A 21594-nucleotide genomic window follows, 5' to 3' on the forward strand; every position below is an offset into this window, starting at 1 on the left:
AACAGCGTTCCATGCACTTCGGTGTTTAGTCATGCCGGCCACATGACCATGGAGATTGCCTGCAGACAAACGCTGGCTCCCTTGGCTAGGAAACGGAGATGAGCACCACCCCCTAGAGTCAGGCATGACTAGACTTAATGTCAAGGGGAAACCTTTACCTTTACATTTTAGGACCTAGTAAGGGGATGGACACTTTTTTGTACCATTAGTTCCAACAGTTTGTGATTAATGGTTACACCCATGGAATGAGCTGCAATGTACAGAAAAGCTTGTTTTTCGCTGCATTTTAAAAAATGATTTAGAGCACAGCTTGGAGGGAAAATGTGGTATTAATGGTGTAGGGATTCTTTTTTTTGGCTGATTTATTCCATTATTCCATTTTTAACATTGTAAAAACTTTCTAATCTCTGTAGCGGAAGAATCATTATACTTACAACTGCAAATTCATCCCGATCCAGCATTCCATCATGGTCAATGTCACTTAGCTCCCAAACCTAACCAAAAAAAGGCACACACATAGATTCAGGGTATCAAAATATTCTATCCTTTCCATCAAAGTGAGTATATTTGCATGTCACAATAATCCACGCTGACAATAAGCCACAGTCAGTTTTTATGCAAATAAGCCATTGTGAATCTTTGTATGTACCTGTACAAAACCCCTATTTCCAGCAGCATGGAAATGGGGAAGCCAGTGCCAGCTGTCCCCAAGGCCTGCCAATGCTCCATTGCAAGAGTGGCAAGTTTTTCTCCCACTCTTGCCATAAGGCTCCCCTGTGTCCACAATGGGTCAAATCATCCAGATCCATTAATGTTGGGCTTTGGAGCTACAGTCCACAGTCTCAAAACCCAGATGAACACCAAATGACCACTCAGAGATGAACAAGAAATGGGGGCAATGGCAATTCAGCTTGTAAGCAGTGGCTGGGCTGGCATGTGCAAAGGGATGATGCTATTCTCCATAGCATACTCTTTTCTATTTTAAAAAGCATTTTACAAAGTGACGTGGATGGACATGTACATAGATAAAGATACTCATTTTATTATTCTGACTTTAAAATTTATTGTCCTTTTCTACAAAAAGCTGTTACCTATTCTCAGTAAATATGTTTAGCATCAGGACAAGCAAACTCCATATTGTTCCTTTCAGCATGAACAAAACTTGATTAAAATGTGAAACTGCCTAATTTCAGAGTATGTTATGTCTGGCATACAGTTGGTGTTTTGTTCTAAGATATCAGAATACAGAAATGATTATAAAGCAAGGAATACCAAGATGAAAAGGAGAAGAGAAATCTTAAGTGTGTGCTTCACAACTGAAGTAACATACATGGCCATCTAAGGGATGATTCCAATTAAAACATCAAATTACCTAGTTACACTACTGCTCAGGGTAAATAGATGTTTTGTGTTACTGAAAAACTTGCCATTCTTACCCTTCCCAAGATGTCAACTGGTAGTTTGGAGTTGAGTAGAACAGGTTTCACTTTATCACCTGACAACAATCCATTCATGGGGTTTAGGCTGTCAAAAATAGCATCATACTTGGCCTTGTCTTCTAGCTGGTTATAGAAATATTAAGAGGCTTTACTTAAGGAAGGACATCAATAAAGGCAAGAAATGACTATTCCCAGAGAGCAGTTATGGAAAAAGTACCATGAATGAGTAATTGCTGTAAGACCCACGTGGTAGTGTGACAAGAAGCTTAAAAGATAAAGAGAGTGCAAAACAGTGAAAACTGGACACTGGAAGTGGTTGTTCAAAGGACTGTTCTTATAAATTCTGAGGGAGTTGCTAGCATGAATGCCTATGTTCTAAATAGATATGTAAGCATCAAATTCTTAAAATGCACATATGAGGAGTCCAATTACTGTTAGTTGTAATTAAAAGTGAAATGAGACTAAAAGTATAAATCTTTCACATCAGATGCATTAGCACATCTAATTTATAGTTATTTCTAATTAGTAGATCTAATTTATAGATATTTCTAATTAGTATGTCTAATTTATAGGTGTTACTAGGCTGAGAAATTTGCAGTTTCTGCTAAAACAAGCCTTAGAAGCATCACATAAAAACATTTTTCTGCCACAAACTGAGCAGGTTATTTCCTTCTCTCCATTCAGCTGCAAACCAATCTGCACACAGGAGCAGCATCACATGGTCAGTGATAAATGAGTTTAACAATATTGGCCCAGTATTTCCTAAAGGCACAGGAGCCAATAGAAGGTCAGAGAATAAAAGGTTGAAATAATAAAGGAGCTGAGCATAAAGAGCTTTTGCAGAAAAAAACATGTTTGTGTGTTTATTTTTTTAAAACATTTATATGCCGTACTTTATGACAACGTCTCAGAACAGCTTACAACATTAAAACCAACAACCAATAAAAACAATCAATAGGGTGATACAATAGAATAATATATAATCAATAAAATATAATCAAAAAGATAACTGTTAACTTCTAAAATTACTAATTTTTAAAATGACATTTGAATAAAAAAGTTTTCACCTGGCACCAAAAAAGATTATATGTTAAGCAACAACAGGTGCCAGCTATGGTTTATAGACCTCTTCTAAATGCTTATTATTCACAATCAAGAGAGGATAGAAAAATAAGAAACATCATACACGTCTATACTCTAGAGTACTCTAATAATTAACCAGAAATAAAAAAGGTACATCCATGCACTCTTCAAGAGGCTGACTAGATAACCAAGATAAAAGAAATGACATGTCCTTATACCCATCAACAATGATAAAACCAAGTCAAACCAGTACAGAAAGAGGGAAAATATTTCTCAGGGAAGTATTTGTCCAATTAGACAGTAAGTTTGTACTAAAAATGGGCTAAAAAGCAGGTTAATGAGTAAAGATTCACCAGAAGTAGTAGTCATTTCAGCCAGTGTTTCAGTTCACTTACCTTAACAGCCCATGGGATATCAGTTGGTGTTCCTCCAGATAGTAGGGGACTAGTAGAATCATTCTAACGGACAAGAGAAAAATTTAAGAAAATTTCTTTAGTATTTTTAGTTTTTTTATTTGCATTGATAATTGTCTATCTGTTCTGGTAAGATTAAATGTATCATTCATACTTCTGTACATAAAAATGAGAATAACCAAGTGATATCATCATCATTCCCCTAAACAATATATATGCACTATAAACTAAGTCATTTTAGATTATTGCAGAAATCCTGTGATAGCACATGATCAATACCTTGCCAATTGCAACCAAAACACGAACTTTTCCAACATGGAACACAGCTATATTTATAGCAAAGAATAATGTTCTGACCATGAACAAGAGTATATTAGTGTGCCTTTGAAGAAACAAAATGAAGATTAATGTAGGCTCAAAGTGTCTACTCAGAGGTAGCATTCAGATGAATCAAAGGACTTTTATGAACATTTGAAATCTGGTCAACAGTAGCTGGCATGTAATATTTATTACCACTGGGTTTCTACATACAATACTGTCTGGGAACAGCAATTTTAGTACTCTCTTTAACAATATAAAATCTAATTTTGATTCTCAGCTTTAAGGCCTGTATTGTGATATTTTGATCAATGGTCACTGGTTATTTTTTAGGGAACAGAAAAATTAACTGTGCCTGTTACCACTAACCAGGCTTTGGGGAGAATAGAATACCAATGAAGAATTTAAAGATAAAATGTAAGCAGGCAAATATGAGCCATTGCTAAATTTTGATTTTGTCAACTTCATGGACTCTGTACCTCGCTGTATATGAAGTCGTCCTATAATATTTTGGAAAAATTGTATGCTACACATTAGTTCTTAAGATTGGACAGAGTTTTTCTGAGTACTAGAAGAACTTAGATCAGATTACAAAATCATTTTAATTTGCATATCTTATCAAATAAATATGCAAAAGTAAGAAAGAAATCTTACAATATTTCTAAAACTAATGTGCATTGTTATTGATAGGACAGCAGCATGGATTACAAAATGAGGGAACACTGGTGATTCATTGACAATGACCATTTCTTCAAGATAATACAAGAGGAGGAGGCAAAGGGTTATAACACAGGTGCCTGACATATCTGTGATACAGTGGGGGCCACAGCACCTTTTAAAGGAAACCCACTATGCCTTAAGTGTGTGGGAAGAAAGAAATAATGGAATAAAGCTGAACAGTTTGTGTTATTTGGGCATTAGGAAAAAAGATAATAGTCTCTAGAAGTGAAGTATGACAAGAAAACATTAAGAGATAAATAAAATAAGCTGCACCAGAGAACCTTCTGATAGAAGAAAACCACATGCAAAAAGATACGGCTATTTGTGTCACATGCAAAGTGCCTAAGCTGCCTTTCTGAAAGGGAAAAGCTCCCTAGCTAGAACTCCAGAAGTTCTTAGGGAATAGACTGAATAGGTGCAGAATCTGAACAACTTTACAAACCATTTTTCTATAACGTCCATATGTCTTATAAGAACGAAAGGCAGCTCATGTGGAAGGCAAAGGACAGAACAATAGGCCAAAGTTTTAAAACCTGGCTGCTCCCACTGAGGTCACAGCCATTGGACATTTCATTTCCCTGCCTTCTAAGTGGCAAAAAATTAAGTCATGAGCTGCTGGAAATTAACTGTTACAGTCCCACCAAGTGGAAACCAAGCATCTTCAACCTTCCCTGCAAGTTATTCCCATCAGTCATCTCCTGGAAATTAATTTTTGGAAAATGATGGCCTGGAACTTCTTCAGGTATGTCACCTTCACAATGGCCACATTTCTACATACTTATGAGTAAATCCCACTGAACTCAGTGAGACTACTGTGAAATTGACTCATGCAGAATTCAGACAGTAAAGTGCTCAGAAGACAATTCAATTCTCCTCTTTCATACTCAAGAAGTAACTCTTTCAGGTGTAAAAATGAAGGTCACCTTCAAGTTTAATACAGAAAACAAGTATGCCTCAGATATACAGTGTGGACAACACTTGTATACAACAAATGATTACAGCTGCTATGATAATCTGAACTTTCATGAGTACCTTATATTTCTCTGTAATGAATGATGCCAAACTATGATAGTTCTTTATCAGAGATAGAATCTAGCCTTATGCAGGTGTTTGTAAAATGTGGAAGCTTCACACATGGGAAGGGGGAGCAACTTCAAGCATGCTATCACCCTCACAAATTTTCTTCTCCTCCATATGTATGGTAGAGATCATCTATGCATGGAGGTACTCTATGTGAATTGTAACCTTGATTTTCTATTAATATTTGCAATATTTTATGCTAACATCTAGATTTAGGTATATTTAAAAGATTAAAAAGGTATAAGGTTCACCCTGACACTCAGCTCTGAAGATATAGTAAATATATATAAAATTATATGGAACAATTTTACAATGATTTATCAATAGCATACACTATCTAGGCTTTTGTTGTACTTAAACAAGTTAACTTTTTTTCAAAAGTGCTTACAAATCTTGGTGGAGGGACAGGCAAGTTAAGGCTACTCAGTGAAACATCCAGTCCATTCTGTGCACAGGATACAAGTCGTAAAGCCACAAAAAATTCCTACACGGAAGGAAAAAAGTTAACACGCAGTCATTTTCATCTCACAACATGTATTTTTAGTCGAGGCATTGTATCAAATATGCAAAGAACTTTCTTAGAAAAAGAAATCATTACAGTCCTCTTACACTATGTACTGATGTGAACTCTTGAACTCTGCAATGGCTTTAAGAATTATTTTCAAAACAGTTTACCTGCCATAAAATAGCTTAACACAGTTTTCTAAAATGATTTTGAAATGCATCATTGTTCAGCAATGGGGAAGGAGCACTAATGAAACTAAAAGGAATTTATTTATAAATAAATAAATAAATTTATATGCTGTGCTTTCGCAGAGCCTCAGGATGGCTTACATAAATAAATAAGAAGAGTAGAATAAAACATAATACAAAAGAATAAAACATAATACAAATAAATTCCAGATCCACCCTGGCAGCAGATTAAAACATATATAGCTAATATTAAACAGTTATTAAAATATTGTTGAAATAAAAAAGTCTTAGCCTGGCGCCGAAAAACAAATAACGATGGCGCCAGGCGGACCTCTCCGGGGAGTGCATTCCATAGGCGGAGCGCCACCGCAGAGAAAGCCCTCCTCCGGGTACTTTGCCTCCTTATGTCTTTCATGGAGGATTCCTGGAGGAGGGCCTCTGCTGCTGATCTCAGTGGGCGGGAGGGCAAATACGAAAGAAGGCGTTCCTTTAGGTATCCAGGTCCCAAGCTGTTAAGGGCTTTATAGGTAATAACCAGCACCTTGAATTGAGCCCAGACTTCGATGGGAAGCCAGTGAAGCTGGTAGAGAACTGGGGTTATATGAGAATAATGCCCAGTCCCCGTCAGCAACCTGGCTGCTCTATTTTGCACCATCTGAAGTATCCGGACTGTCTTCAAGGGCAGCCCCACGTAGAGCACATTACAGAAATCCAACCGTGAAGTAACCAATGCATGTGTCACTGTCGCTAGGCAATCGTTCTCCAGGTAGGGACGCAACTGATGGATTAACTGAAGCTGAAGGAAAGTGCTCCTCACCACCCCAGTCACCTGAGCTTCCAGGGACAGCTCAGGTTCGAGGAGCACTCCCAAGCTGTGGACCCTGTCCTTTAGAGGGAGTGCAACCCCATTCAGGGCAAGATCCAAGTCACCTACCCAGGAGCTCAAACCACCCACCAACAGGACCTCCATCTTGTCTGGATCGAGTTTCAGTTTATTGGCCCTTATCCAGCCCATTAACTTGGCCAGGCACCGGTTCAGTACAGCCACTGCCTCACCTGGATCGGTTGAAAAAGAGGTAGAGGTGGGTATCATCAGCATACTGATGATTCCACAGCCCAAACCTCCTGATGACCTCTCCCAGCGGTTTATGTTTAAATGAACCTTTATGTTCATTTACAAATTCTTTTGCATTCTAATCCCATTAGAAATACTATACACTTCCCAAAAGGTTAAATGGGGTTATGGCATTTTTAAAATGTTTATTTAATGTGCGAGAAAATGTTATCTGGCCTGAAGCTTCTTCATTTCCTCTTAAAGACACTGTACAATACACAACAAACATCTGTTTACTCTGTAGCTTCAGTATTCTGTGCTGCACAAACCATTATTCAAAGGCTTGGGCTGGAGGCCCGTGAGGACAACTTGGATCCATACTCATCTGTTTTGCTTAATAATACAGAAGCCAATTAACAAACTCTTGTTTAAAAGAGGTAACTCTGGTTTGGTGCTAGTTATGGCTTAAGGCTATCAGGAATTGGGAGAGGATAGCATGCAGTCCTGACAGTATATCAATGGTTAAGAAAGTATTCACCCATGCATTCAAGCAGTCACTGCAATCCTGTTAGCAGTTATGAGAGCAATCCTAAGGCCCCGAATAGATTTGAGGAGCCATACGAGGATATTTTGGATTCTTAGCTCCAAGGATGGAAACAGTGCTTCAACCTCAGAGCTAGGAATCAATGGTCCAAACCTTCATCCCCTTACAGCTGTTGCAGAAAAAACTATACTGGCTGCTTCTTCAAGGCCATGAACATGAGCTCAGAGAGGGGTAAAAGAGGGCATTCAGTGGGTGTTGAATGGAGGATAACTGGGAGTCCAGGATAGGAGCTATCTTGAGGCCTCTCCAGCTGCCTTCCCTTCTCAAATTTTTGGTAGGCAAGAAAGCCTGTCTAGCAATAACACATGAGCTGGAGGATTGGGAAGTAAGTATCACATCCGCAACTCCTGCTACTCTTCATTGGATAATTGTAGCCATCTGAGTTGGGTGTCTTATGAGCACATAGATGCAAACCATAGGATGCTAGCCCAAATGTTTTTGCCCCGTTGTTGCACCAAGAGAAGAGTTCAGATTAAGAAAATATTTTCTATGTACCAGAATGTCAAGTTCATCTCAGCACTGAATCAGATGCATCTTTCAATAAGTTATGGAGCGTGCACAGAAAGTTTGTCATAATCAGAAGATTACAGAGAAGAGATTACAGAATCAGTTCCTAGAATGCAATTCATCAAAATTATGAAGTTGCTGAGTATCTTGCTTTGCAGTGCAGTGCAGATATTACTAAGGAAAGGCAAGTTACTTGGGAGACTTGTAGCTACGTGCCCCGTACTTTGCTCAGTTTCCTTCCTTAAAGAAGGAAGAATGTCCTTAAAGAACATTCTCTGCATGTTTTTGAGCTCCAGTTCTACAAACAACATCAACAACCCATCTCACGACTCTAAAAAATAGAAGGATAGAGGAAAGCACATTGTTTCCCTAAGAAACTAAGCCTTAAGCAACCCATATACCCCACTCTCCTGTCCACCTCCTTCAGACAATACTGAAGGAAGAATGGTAGACAAGGAGGCAAAGGAGCACTGAGACAAACAAGACTTTATTGATTCTCACTCCTTTTGCTAACCTCAAAATCAGGGGCTTAAATAAGTGGATTTAGTCCATTTTATTAGAAAAATCCCTTTTGTACTCTTGCTATTCCTTGATCATATTCATGTAAAGAAGAAGAAGAATTTTTACCTGTTTATTTAAGATACCTTTGCCATCGGTATCAGCAAGGTCCCAAATCTAAACACAGTTAAATGGAAAAACATGTAAGGTCAGAAATCTCTTTTTCCTGCTTTAACAGGTAACATAATAATAAATAATCCCACATACTTAGCCCCATTATTTTAACCACATGTTAGCAAAACACATTCTTTATTCTTTTTCGCTAATGCAATAGCCTGAAGTCTTAGTTTTGGCTATTAAAGAAACACTTTTGATCTACTAAAAGTGTCTCAAAAACCTAAACTTGGTATAAAATGTTCTAACTTCTCCATAAACAATGCCAATGCCATAAACAATAATTTTTCACCTATGCATTCCAGGCAAAGGCCTTTAATATTGTTCTCCCACTTGAGGACTACTTCATACGGTGCAGTGAATTAATATTTTTCACATCTAACCACTGTGTATCTACCACTTACTGCAAAACTGCCACACTACCAATGAGTTGCAACTGATGGAGTCTTACAGTCAGTTCCAAGAGAAACAAAGTGTATTGGCCAACATTCATTAAAAAAAAGCATACTTAAAATTATTTCTTTCAACCAGCTCTGGTTTAGACTGTGGTTAATGAATGCTCTGAAGTTATCCAATACTGGTTGGATTTATCACTAAAATTTAAAAAAAAATCATTGTCAAGGAAAGCTACTATAATCCCTGAAGGAATTGCATGGCTTTAAGATTGTGAATAAAATGCAATGTACGAAACCTCTGCAAGTGACAGAATTTTATTCCTGCTAAATTCAAGTTAAGATTATTACCCACACTCCATATCTGACACAAAGCAATACCTTCCCAAGAATCAAATCTGTCAGTCCTGATTTCTTCAGGAAGACAGCAGCGTCAGAAGCCAATACCCTTCCAGAATTACCAGGATCAACCTGCCAAAATAAGACATATTACTGGTGTTTCATAGCAAACTTTCAAAATTTACAAACTTACAAAACATTTAAAAATATTTTATTGTCTAAATGGCCACAGGATACACTGGAATCCCAGCACCAACTGTGAAAATATGTGACAAGGTTGGAGTTGCGTTTCTAGTTGTGGAGTGACCTCCCATTGCCCTTGTAACCATCATGGTTATTTCTAAGCCAGCTGTGGCTCCAAAGTCACAAGTGTACCTTTTGAACTGGTACTAGAGGAAAGGAGGCTTCACCAGGATATGTGGTAACCCAGCAGCACCTCAACTCCTCCTCCACACAAGCAGGGACAAAAGATATAGCCTTGCCTCTGTGCTTGACCAGATACCTGTAATCAATTGAGTTCAAGCTGCCACATGGATGGTTCCCTTACATTACTTTCTGAACTAATAGGTTTTTGGTTTACATTAGCAAATATTTAAATAGCCATGATGTGAAAGCAGTGGCATCATATATTTCCTACCTATAAGTGTGGGCTAGTTCACATGCAACTAAAATGGTGCAATGGCCAGTCCTGAACAATTTCCAATATTGTGGACACAGGATCTGTTGAAGCAGGTGAATGCTTAAGAAACCACAGTTCCACTTGAACTTCCAAGTGACAAACTTAATCTTTTCACTGTCTTGTAGTTACCAGAAGGGAGATTTCAGTCTCCATACTGGAAAACATACTGCAACACTCAATTCCCTATTTTAACTCTTAAAGTGACAGAGCCATAACAACAGAGAATAGAGGACTGGCAATCACAGGAATCATGCTTTCTTGGAGAAAGAAATTCAGTATAGCAATATGATATTTATGAGGATTCTTACTCACACCTGTTAAGGCTAAAAAGACTGAGAATGGCAAGTAACTAGCAGTATTACATTATCCAGACTAAGAGAAGCTACAGCATCAGTTGAATATCTGTTTGCTAGGCTATCTTACCAAACATTTCTGGATTTTCTAGAAGGAGGAAAGATGTAGCTCAGTATATGAGTATATGCTTTGTATGCTGAAGGTCCCAGGATCAATTCCTGCCAGCTCCAAGGTGGGCTGGAAAAACTAAAGTACTGCTGTCCCACACTATCAACAGTACTTCCCTGGATGAAATAGTGATCAGCTTCAGTGTAATACAGCTTCCTGTGTTTCAGATATGCAGCTTTATAAATAGTGGGGAAGCTATAATTTGTACAAGATGTGCCAGCCTACTTTTTCACCAGAAACATACTATGGCTGGAAATACATTAGTCCCATTTTCATTCTGCTATACTAACTCCCTACTGGCTCCCACTCTAATTCTAAATGCTAAGACTGACCTTTAAAGTCCTAAATCCGCCTTCCCGAACCTGGAATCCTACAGATATACTGAACTATAACTCCTGACTTTTCCCAACCAGTCATACTAGATGAGGGATAGCTGCAGCTGTAGTCTAACATACTGCCCTAAATGACCTGAGGCGTGCCTCTTGACGCATTATATTGCTATTGCTATATTCCACATAGGAATACATTGGTGACAGATCCTTTATATGGCCAACACACCCAGACCAAGTAACCCCAGGCCTAACAAGGTGTGCCAAGCTTCTGCCTTCCTAAGCTTCAGAAGCAAACAAAAACAGCTTTAAGGATTTTATTACACTTAGCAGAATATAATTTCAAATAAATAAAGTAGCTTTGAAGTGGTATTGACCAGAGGGTAACTGATTGTGGATGTTAAATTGATGTTAGCTTTTTATTTTTATCATCATCTGCTGGCAGCTATTGCCCTACTATTGTCAATATGGCTGTGTAATGCTTGGGTCCTATTTAATAATTTAAAATTTAACCGTACAAACACTTCAAGTAGAAAAGGCGCCTAACTGCCACCTTACATTAATGAAAGTTTGGTGTGTACATAAGCATGCAAACTATACTTCAAGCTCCTTTATTTCAATTCAGAGGGCAACTCTGCAGATCTTAGGACAACCTAATAACTGCTACTCGCTCTGAAGCACCAGTTGGTTTCTCTTTCCTCAAGAGACAAACAGCCATGTGGTATTTAATACGCTTACTTACTATATACTGCTTTTCTACCAGTACCCACCAAGTATTTTACTGTTTTTGAAAAATGACGTACAATCGAATGTAGGCCAAATTCAGAGTCACAGCTCAACAAAGCATCACATGGAAACCTAGCCAAATAAGTCTCTTAAAGGCTTGAGCAAAAGAAAATATGGATCTAAAGGCCACTCAAAGTTCACAGCATTTATTATGCCTAAAAATATAAATAGCTAGAAACATTTGCCATTTTATCACCATAACAAAGAACTTGTGCCTATCTCAGATGTGGTCTGAAGAATAGCGCTTCCTGCTAGAGCTACCCATTTTATTGTGCAACTGATTCAAAAGGTATGTTTTAATATGTGCATGAATTTATGTCACTTGAAGTTTTCAAGGTGTTACAGTTTACATAAAAACTAAACTATCTCTGGCTAGTTAGCCATTTGCCACAGAAGACTCACAATAGTAATAACTGGCCACAGTCTCCTGCATTACTGATGAAATTGAATCTTGGAAATAGTGACAGATAGGGAATCAATTCATCAGATGCCATCTCAGTTGGGCTAGCTTTACCCTCCCCATGCCTTCCTCCACTGAGAGATGCATGTGCAGAGAAAAATAGTCCCAATGAAGACAGCACTTGGAGTGCTCCTCCAGCCGCTGCCTCAATCAGGGAATGTTTGCCATACCCATGCTTACTCCAGCCAGGAAAGCATGCACACAGTGAGACCAGGTCCTTGGCTAAAGCATCAACTGGCACTTTGGGAGTGAAATGAATGACAGCAAGCCTCAGCAGGTAATGTAGCCATGCCCCTTGCCATCAACTGAGCTATAAAGAGCTGGGGGTATCATTTGGCTCATCACCCAGAAGTTCTCCAACTGCGGTTTAGGCATTTTAGCTGTTTATTTTTAAAAGAGACACATAGTGTTCAAGACTATGCAGAGTCTACATCCTTTAATGTTAGCTGGGTCAGGAAAGATGAGCTGTGCATTGCAATAGCCATTTTAAATACCAGCGAGGTTGTTTACATATGGGCAGCAACCCTGAAACCAATTGGTGGCAATCAGATCCAGTGTAGCAAGTATTTTCATGATTGTAAGTACTTCAAATAACTAGTGTACTACTTCAGGTTTCCCAAAAGTACCCTGAGCTACAGTGACTGAATGGTTATTTTGAGTAATACTTTACAATGTTTGATGCTTTATTTTACCACATGAACCCCTAAAATGAATGCAAAGTACAGAAATCTAGTTTCTACAGAAAAATAGTAGCATTCAATCATCCAGACTTGCTAAGATAAACCATTCAATTACCATAATATTGTTCCGTGGAGAATTACCATTTGAAGTAAATTTCTCAAGCTTCTGAATCAATATAATTAATATTTGATAAGTGAAAGTACTTGACTATGTCAGGTCAAATATCTCTCCATTTAAAAGAATGGGAATCCAAAACCTTCTGGAAGGCAGCAGAATCCCTCCTAGCTATACAGCTACATGAAACAGCAGCTCCATTTAACTAAAGAAGCAACGGCTAGGACTGCCAAAAATAAAGAGTGACCTAGATTCAGTGCTAGCCCTGTGGTGATACATGCCATAAACATTTCTGTGCACTATGTTGAAATTAACTCAGAATGAACTTACTTCAATTATGATACTGGTGATACAATAGTACCAGAGGCAAAAGACCTTTCATTTCAACTATTTACATAGATTACGATTATGTTAAATTCCAAGAACTGTCCAAACTAGTAGGTGTAAAGCGACATTATTACAGCTAAATTATGCTTTCAAATACATGTCCTAAGCAACTGACAGCGTATTACTGAAGTCATTCAAGATATGTAATTTACTTTAACAAGGAGTCATTTTATGGAAACACAGTGTATTCCTCTTAGAATAGAATAAATCCATTATTGTCTGGTGTGAGAAGTGGATGGCATAGAGTAGTTGCTTTTGCAATTGCATTCTGTGGCCAATAGCTACTGGTTTGTATTGGTATAAGCGATTATTTATATTAAAAATGAATGCCATACACATGGAACATACTTCAGCTTTAAAACTGCTAAAATGATATCCCAAACTTCACATTTTCACTATTTATTGCCTAAAGACCACAATAAACTATTTCATTCTCCATTTAATATTATTCATAACAACCAAAAGAGGTGCCAATATATGTAGATCTAAAACTACAGAAAGCAACCCATACTTACCTGACGATAATACTTCTCATACACGGGATTTGCACTTGACAACTATGAGGAAGAGAATTGAAACAGTTTTAAAACGTGGCTCAGTTTTAAATTATGGAAAAACAAGTTAGCTTTTTTTGTCATTGTTAATCATTAAAAGTTTAAAAGTAAGATTAAACATGTGTTAACTGGTTTTGCATGATATTCTTTGTGGGTGGTTGTTTCAGAGAGCTTCGGCTGTGGGGTGGTACAGAAATAAATAATAGAAATAACAATGATAATATAGACTTCCCACAAGGTGGCTTATTTGTGGACAAGACGCCACCTTTACAACCATGGGTTATTCTAGAGGTTCTTCTTTCAGTGTATTTTCTTTTTGCCCCTTTAGCAGCAATTTTTGACTAACAGCTCAGCAACTGTGCAAAAATGAGCCTTATCAATTGCATTTCACTCCTTCTCACAGCTGCAACTTACAAGACAAGACTACATAGATAGCCTTAAGCACACACTTGTTCACCTCTGAAAGACTGACAAAAAAAGAGGAAGAACCCACAGTGAACCTGATTATAGGGCACACTATGGATTGTTCAATGGACCACTAACTCGCCATGGCTTATTCACAGAGTGGCTTATTATGCTGTGTGAACCCACCCATTCAAAAACTGAGAATGTGCATAACAGCATAAAATAAAAAGGAATTCATTACAATGTCAAACTGGCAAAGTATTCTATTCAAACAAAACCACCAAAGCTAGAATGAGGGGTTATGAATAGATTTACACACATATTGTGACATGACCTTTTGGATATACTTAAGTGTTTGTTAATATTCATACCACAGTGTATTTGTGAATCTTTGGCATATCATCAGACTGTTTCTGCTTGACCAGATGCTTTCTAGAATTTACATTTAAGGCATGGAATTTAAGAGTTTTGATAGCTGCGAACTGTACACAAAAGCAGTAAATAATTAAGTAAATAAAGCATCTACTTATTATGACATACTGCTTATTATGAACATACCCCTTAATGTTTGGTCTGGCATGGAATTAGAGTACAATAAGTGTGAGCAGTACAGAGAGCCCAGATACAGGCTACAGTAGCAACATACAAATAAAATAAATAAATCATTAAGTCACATGTTGCTATTTGACCTTGTTTACACAAGTTTTTTTTCTTCCTCATTTCAATAGATGTTACATACAAAAATTCCATGGCCATTATATTTAGTTCCCTTCATTGAGATTTCATGATGTACAGTATTTGGGTTAAACTTGCAAAAGGTTGCTAGTTTCAAACTCCACAAGGATCCAGTTTATAGGGTTCATATTGGGAAAACAAGTACATGCAATCCCAGATCATGCCAACATCTAACAAATATTGAAGAACTCTGCACACAATGTTTAAGACAAGTTCATCCAGTGGTGCTAAGGCAGGCAACACCATACTAAAAGATTTGCCTATTTGGTAAAAATATGAACTGCTGCTACATACATTTACTTAGAATTTAAGTTCCTCACTCTTTAGTGTCACTTATTCTGAAATAAGGATAAGGTAAGGAATGTTGTAAGGTATCTTGAGTTTGTGATCATGGAGAAATAACTGTATAAAAAGTTAGATGATGCAACTGTATTTTCAGATGTACACCTTAATGGTATACTAAGCAAGGAGAAAACCACTGCTCTCTCGAAATGTACTGAATATATATACTTCCCTGCAGCATTCATCTAGAAAGGTACTTTGTTAGTAAACTTGTTAATAAACATATTAAAATTCTAGTTTTGACATCCTTGTAATAAGATGGCAATTATTTCCTTATCCCACAGTGTCACCTATACAATTACTTGGAATCTCAGCATGAGAGTCTGCATACAAAATAAAATTAATGTTTTCTAATGATTGTAAGAATCTGTGGCTAACATCCACTCAAATGTATTAAATGTTACCAAGATTTTTGCATCAGCAATTTAAATAATAGCATATAATCAGGAGAAGAAACAGTTTTGTAAAACCACTGCTACAGTTCTGAGCCATTGGTACTCCCCCTTTTCCTATTACATCAATTAATAATCTCACAAGTTGAGTCAACTTTAGCAATGTCATCATTTTGTTAGCAAAACTTTACTAAGTATACTGTTACTCCTAAATAGGAAACATATGCTGGTTCACTTCCTGTACCTACATTATTTTAAAATTCCAGGACAGTCTCTCCATTGAGCATGCAAGATAAAAAAAATGAGCTATTATTTCCAGTTCGGGAATCTAACATCTGCTTTCACTGGCAAGCAACCCATTTTATAATAAAAGTCAAACTGGACCACAAGATAATCAGTACATTTCTCCTGTGTGTCACAACAAGAGAGCACAGGTGGAATCTTCATGCGTCAGATTTACTACATAAACTGGCTGAAAGGTATAGGTAACAAATTCTCTCTCATATGAAATCAGAGAAATCAGAATTATAACTGACACAAGCACAAATGAAAACTGTGATTACTGCTAAAAGGACCCAATATGTGGACATGGAAATATGCAGCTATAAAATCTGTGTATACCGCTGTCAAAGATCCTTGTTAGGTCCTGTCAAGAAAACCATTTTAAAAGAAAAGTAATTGCTTCTGTAAATGGGGTGCTCTGTAATTCCCTAAGCATGTATAGCCTTGGGAAAGAGTGGAAGACACTGAAAACTGTCAGGTCCAAAATTAACACCTACAGGATCTTGCTTAAAAGTAGGTAAGGCAGACTCTACCTCCTTTCACAAGCAAAGATCTGTTCAGACAGCTGCCAAGTGAAAGAAAATGTATTTGAATCCTGATTATGTAAATGTTTATGAATAATGCCTGCTTTTATAGCAGACACCAGGATATTGAAAAGGCAAGGCTTCAAATTTTGGGTAGTTAGAGTTGTGCACTTGCTCATCTCCAACTACCCACATTTTTAAAATTACCATCAATATTTGTATGCATCTCTGGTATAAGAAATAATAAAATAAGTGGTGAACCAGTGACTGCTGAGAACTTTAGAGGCACTGCCAATTTTTTAAAGGGATGTTTTTAGTCCAAACACTTAACTCCAAATTATATTATTAGTTCTTGATGCTGCAGGAATCCAAGAACAGTTTATGAAAAGATACTCTAAGAAGTGTGTCATGAAGCTAGGGCAAGTAAGGGGTAGATCACTCTATAGTAATGCTAAGTTAGAAAAAAACAGCAATCCAATTTTAAGAGTCAACAAGTGCAATTTCAGGCCATATTAATACCATTTAGAAAGAAAAAAATGGTTGATTGAGCAACACACAGCTGGTCTTTGTTCAAAACACCAAGAAACAAATCTAGTTCTCTTAGTCCTGATTTTGTTAACATGTTTCTAAAATTACAAGACTGCATGCTTAAAGAGCTGAGATTTGCTTACAAGGGCAAAGTGTTCAGTGTTTTTACAGAAAAGTCTCTTTGTACCCTGCACCTTTAAACAAATGGACCTATACTAAGGAAGCATTAATTCCACACCCCACTTTAGTAACCTGTTGCTTGCTTTTAGTAATTAATTTTAACAATGTAACCTGATATGAGTTCAGTGGAATTTACTCCCAGATGCTATAGGATCCCTGCCTAATTCTATTACTAATACAGGGCAAATAGGGAACTGAAGCACCACCCCATCCCAGAAAAGCTGCTTTGTCCTTCCACTTTCCTTGTAAGTTCACAGGAACTGACCCATATTTTCAAGACTTTCATCAGAAGCTTGAGAACTCAGAAAAAAGCTACAATTCTCAAAATGCTGGAATATGCACAAATATTACATTTAGTGCAATTGCTTTATACCCAACAAGCCCTCCCTACAGATGAGGATCAATATACATTAAAATAAATATATTTAAAGCAAGCACTATGTTATATCTGAAATTTTAAAAGGCTCTAGAGGAGGAGTTTGTTTTTTGAAGAAGCTGATATTACAATTTCAGCCATGTATCAGATGAGCAAAATTTCAAGCTGTTTTTTCTGGTGTTTGTCATATGTCATGTGTACAAGATGATACCCAATTTTTGCTTCGCTATTTTCACTTACATGGGCCAGTATGTATGGGTATATCTCTAGCACAAAACTGCAAATATTTCTAGAAAAAAATGCAAGTATCTCTAGAGTCTTTGTGTTCACTGAGAGACAAACCATGTGAGTGAGGTTCGCTAGGACCAAGACAAAGGGCATGGTGTCCCCAAACAGAGACCCTAGAAATATTTGCAGGTTTTTGTTAGAGATATTCATGGCTTTTCCACTTTTGTGGGGGTGCTGCAGTTTTAGGCATCTGCTGGGGGTTTAGAACCTAACCCCCACAGATATGGGGGACCTACTGTATCATGAAAAATTTCACCTGGAATGTAAGAAAACCCATTTTTGCCTTGCTACTTCTGGTTTCAAGGGTTTGTCATATACACCAGTATATATAGTACTGTTAGCATATTCACTGACATTAATGTCAATGTTAACTGACTTTATCAGATATAGTAGTTAATCCTGGAAAATTTCCAAACTGATAGTTAAGAAAGGATGTGATGCAATCTAACAAAAGGCTAGTATGTTTATATCTTTAAAACAATTATGTTTTCTTTGACTGTATAGGTAACAGTCTCATGCATTATCCCTAGTATACATTTATGCTTCACAGGCAGTACATCTATGAATATAACTGGACACTTGCAAGCCCTTTAGCTGCAAACAAGGCAGAAACTAACAGAAAACTAATACCAAGTTTCAGAGATATCTTCATATAGATCATAAATATCTGCCATAATCCTAGAATCCTTCATATTTCAATATAGTTTTAAATCCTGTCATAAAATTAAAAACAAGTCAATATATTCAATGAGTTCAGAAACCATAAGTCACATTCTGAAGGCTCATTAAAAAGGGTCCAGTTTGAGCAATAAACATTAAAAGTCACTTACTGTAACATTAAGCTGCTTAATGTCACAACACTGGGTGCCCATGATGTGTCATTCACAAGTACAGACTGAAATTCTATTTTTAAGGGGAAAATATCTCAGTTCAGATATCAAGAAGCGAAGCTATTAACTTTTATCTTTTCTTGCCAAGACCTAACAACTACTCCAGTTTGATAAGTGCCAGCATTAACATTCAGAGCTTCCAAAAAGCTCTTCAGCATCACAGTATTGGGTGGTAGGTAGAGTGATAGCCATCTTCAATGAGTTTGATGAAAACTGTTAGAACACATGCTCTCTGATCTGAAAAGCAAGTGCCTTGGAATGCAGTAAACATATGCTTCATCCAAATGTAGCAGAAATGTTTTGAATGCATTTTAAGTACACTAGTTCTCAGCACTTTTTTCTGGGCAAAAAACACAATCCAAACTATCTTTACCACACTCTGATATCTGTCTGTTTTCACCTTAATTAACTTTAAAAGCTGAGCAGAGCAGTGATCCTAAGCAAGGATCTCCACAACTACACTCAGCATTCCACACACTGTGCTATACTGGCTCCTGTTTGGCAAACAATCAAATTAATTTGGCTGAATGTTGGTGCTCTTTGAACAGTGCTCTTAGTTCAGCTCATGGCCACAGTACAGTTTGATTGTGTAGAACATGTTTCAAACTCTCATGGTCTCTCATTCACTCATGCTCTTCCAAGTTTGCAGAATGATTCAGGAAAGTCAATCTTTGCTTAGATCAAACATTTCTTGCATCTGAACAGGAAACTATGGTTTGAAGTAGGCTTACTTTGATAATGGCCAAGCCATCAGATGTAAACTAAGTTAAGAAAGCAAACTTATTACTTTGCACTCATATGTATGTTTGGAATTCAGTGCTGCTTAATTAGTAAGCATGTATGAGTCTGTAGCCTCAAGCTTCACTTTGTTCCTGTATTTATTTACAAACACTCTGCTATTGGTAATTGTGTAGCACTATTTCAACTCACCTACTATTAAGCTTCTCTGCAAAAAAACAAAAACAAAAAAACCAAAAACAAAAACACTGTGGAGAAACATCTTTCAACACATCTTGAGAACTGCAAAAAATGCAATTGGTACACGAGGTAACAAGCACAGCATGAATACACAACAGATACATAAGCTTCCTGTTTATATGAGAAACATCAGTTATACTGAAAGGGAGTAATCAAGACTTTGTTTCTTCTCTCCCAAAAACTAAGGATGGCTTGTCTGCATTCCAAGTTGTTATGCAGCACTATTCTCTCTCTCTCTCCCTCTCCCTCTCTCTCTCTGTCTCTCTCTCTCTGCACTTTAAAGCGAGGAGCACTGGATGGGCACCTCCCCTTCTATATTATCACTCAATTTTAACCTATGCTAAAGCTTATAATTGTTCCTAGCATACTCTGCAGGATAAGAAAGACACTAGTTACAAACGCAAAGGAAGAGTGCAGCTTTGTTCATTGTGCCTATTCCTTACTTAACACACCTAGTCTGTTCTGGGCCCTAGAAAATGAAAGGAATTGACCCAAAAAAGTATAAAACTAAACAAATCACCTAAATTAGAAAAAGTGAAGTAAACACGATGACTTTGGGTGAATATGTGGCTTTAAGGAAGCAGAAGCGTATCACAATTAAGAAAGGCCTATAGAGAAGGTTGAGGGGAAACACAACCACTTGAATTGCGCTTCTGGCAAGAAACAGTCCACTGCGACTGATAGATGAAACGGCCTGGAAGGCAGGCACGTTATATGCACTACGCGCGGGTCTGTGGGCAGGGCAGCAAAGGGAAGGAGAATAACTTTCAGGCTACAACAGAACATGGAAGAGATTATGAAGAAACAACCGCAAGACTGTGGAAGATGTGTGGGTGGGACATGAGGGGAGAGAATAGTGTAGTATAAGAAAGAAGCAGGATACTTGGGGCTGTAACTGAGTAGGAGCTACAGAGTCTGGGGAACCAAGCGAGGAGCCGAGCGGAAGCACTGGGGGCTGAGGAAGCTTGCAAGGGTTGTGGAATTAAAGGGAGATGTGAGGAGAGAAAAGGCGGTGAGAGAAAGTACAGCAAGCTCTGGGATACCGGGCGAGCGGTGGAAGCAGGACCCCGCCACACCTCGCGAGAGGAGGCCAGCGCGACTTCTTGGTTACGTCCCACCTCTACCTAGCAAGCAGTTACCTGTGTCAAGGAGAAATGAGTGGCCATGCTGCTTCCATTATGTACTGACCAAACAGAAGGGAGCGGAAGAAGTGGGGTTGGAAAGCACCCAGAAAGGCCCGGTCGGCAGGCAAGCGCTTGAAGGATCAGTCCCTCGCACTCAGCCCAACTTCAGCAACTTCCCGAGCCGCCCTAACTAGGCCCCGCCCTCCCGCTACGCGGCAATCCCGGCGCCGGATTTCTCCCGGCAGCCCCTTTGGATCGGAGGCGCCTTACAACTGCTAAACTCGGCCTCAGAATACTATAAACTGTACTCGCAGGCGGCCAGGCCTCAGTTCTCTCGGCAGCTATGAAAATGTGGACTGGTTGCTGAAAGATGGGTGGATTGAGTAATCTCCCCCTTTTTCGGAGAGGTCGGCACGCGCGCCGGCCGTGCTGGATGGGTCAGTGCATGTTGACTGAAGAGGAAAGCCCAAAGTGCTTCGATGGGATTTTCTCCGGAGCAAACATGCGTAAAATGTTAGCAGTTGCTTATCCACAGCTATGCTAATAGAGCTTGCCGGCATCACCTGAGTAAGCCTGATTTAAGGTTTCCCCCAAGCTATTTTCTTTTCTCAGTGACATACCCTCTTTACGTTCATAGTAAATGATGGTAAATTATTCCTGTACTTGCTCTCGCCAGCAGAAACTGTTGTTGTTTACAGAAGGTGTATCGCAGTCTCCTTTAAGCATTTAACAGCACAAGCCTTAGGTTCGGTGGAGCTTACTCCCAAGTAAATGGCTATGGGAT

General features: G+C 38.2%; 1 protein-coding gene across 3 annotated transcripts in view; it reads right to left on the reverse strand.

Moving 5' to 3' along the window:
- EPS15 (epidermal growth factor receptor pathway substrate 15) overlaps positions 1 to 20985 on the reverse strand; it is a 74121-nt gene extending 53136 nt beyond the window's left edge. For 2 of the 3 annotated variants that reach the window (XM_044429978.1, XM_044429980.1), the window contains exons 1-9: positions 20826 to 20977; positions 18649 to 18721; positions 13728 to 13769; positions 9357 to 9446; positions 8539 to 8586; positions 5442 to 5537; positions 2918 to 2980; positions 1437 to 1562; positions 435 to 494 (exon numbers count right to left, since the gene is read on the reverse strand). In XM_044429978.1, coding sequence (XP_044285913.1) covers positions 435 to 494; positions 1437 to 1562; positions 2918 to 2980; positions 5442 to 5537; positions 8539 to 8586; positions 9357 to 9446; positions 13728 to 13769; positions 18649 to 18690 — 567 coding nt within the window. In that variant the 5' untranslated portion in view covers positions 18691 to 18721; positions 20826 to 20977. Of the gene's footprint in view, positions 1 to 434; positions 495 to 1436; positions 1563 to 2917; positions 2981 to 5441; positions 5538 to 8538; positions 8587 to 9356; positions 9447 to 13727; positions 13770 to 18648; positions 18722 to 20825 lie in introns of all 3 variants that reach the window. The other variant, XM_044429979.1, reaches the window with a different exon arrangement.
- Positions 20986 to 21594: the final 609 nt, after the last annotated feature.

Source organism: Varanus komodoensis, unplaced genomic scaffold, assembly GCF_004798865.1.
Source record: "Varanus komodoensis strain SLA01 unplaced genomic scaffold, ASM479886v1 scaffold20_1, whole genome shotgun sequence".
In the NCBI taxonomy this organism is placed as follows: Eukaryota; Metazoa; Chordata; class Lepidosauria; order Squamata; family Varanidae; genus Varanus; species Varanus komodoensis.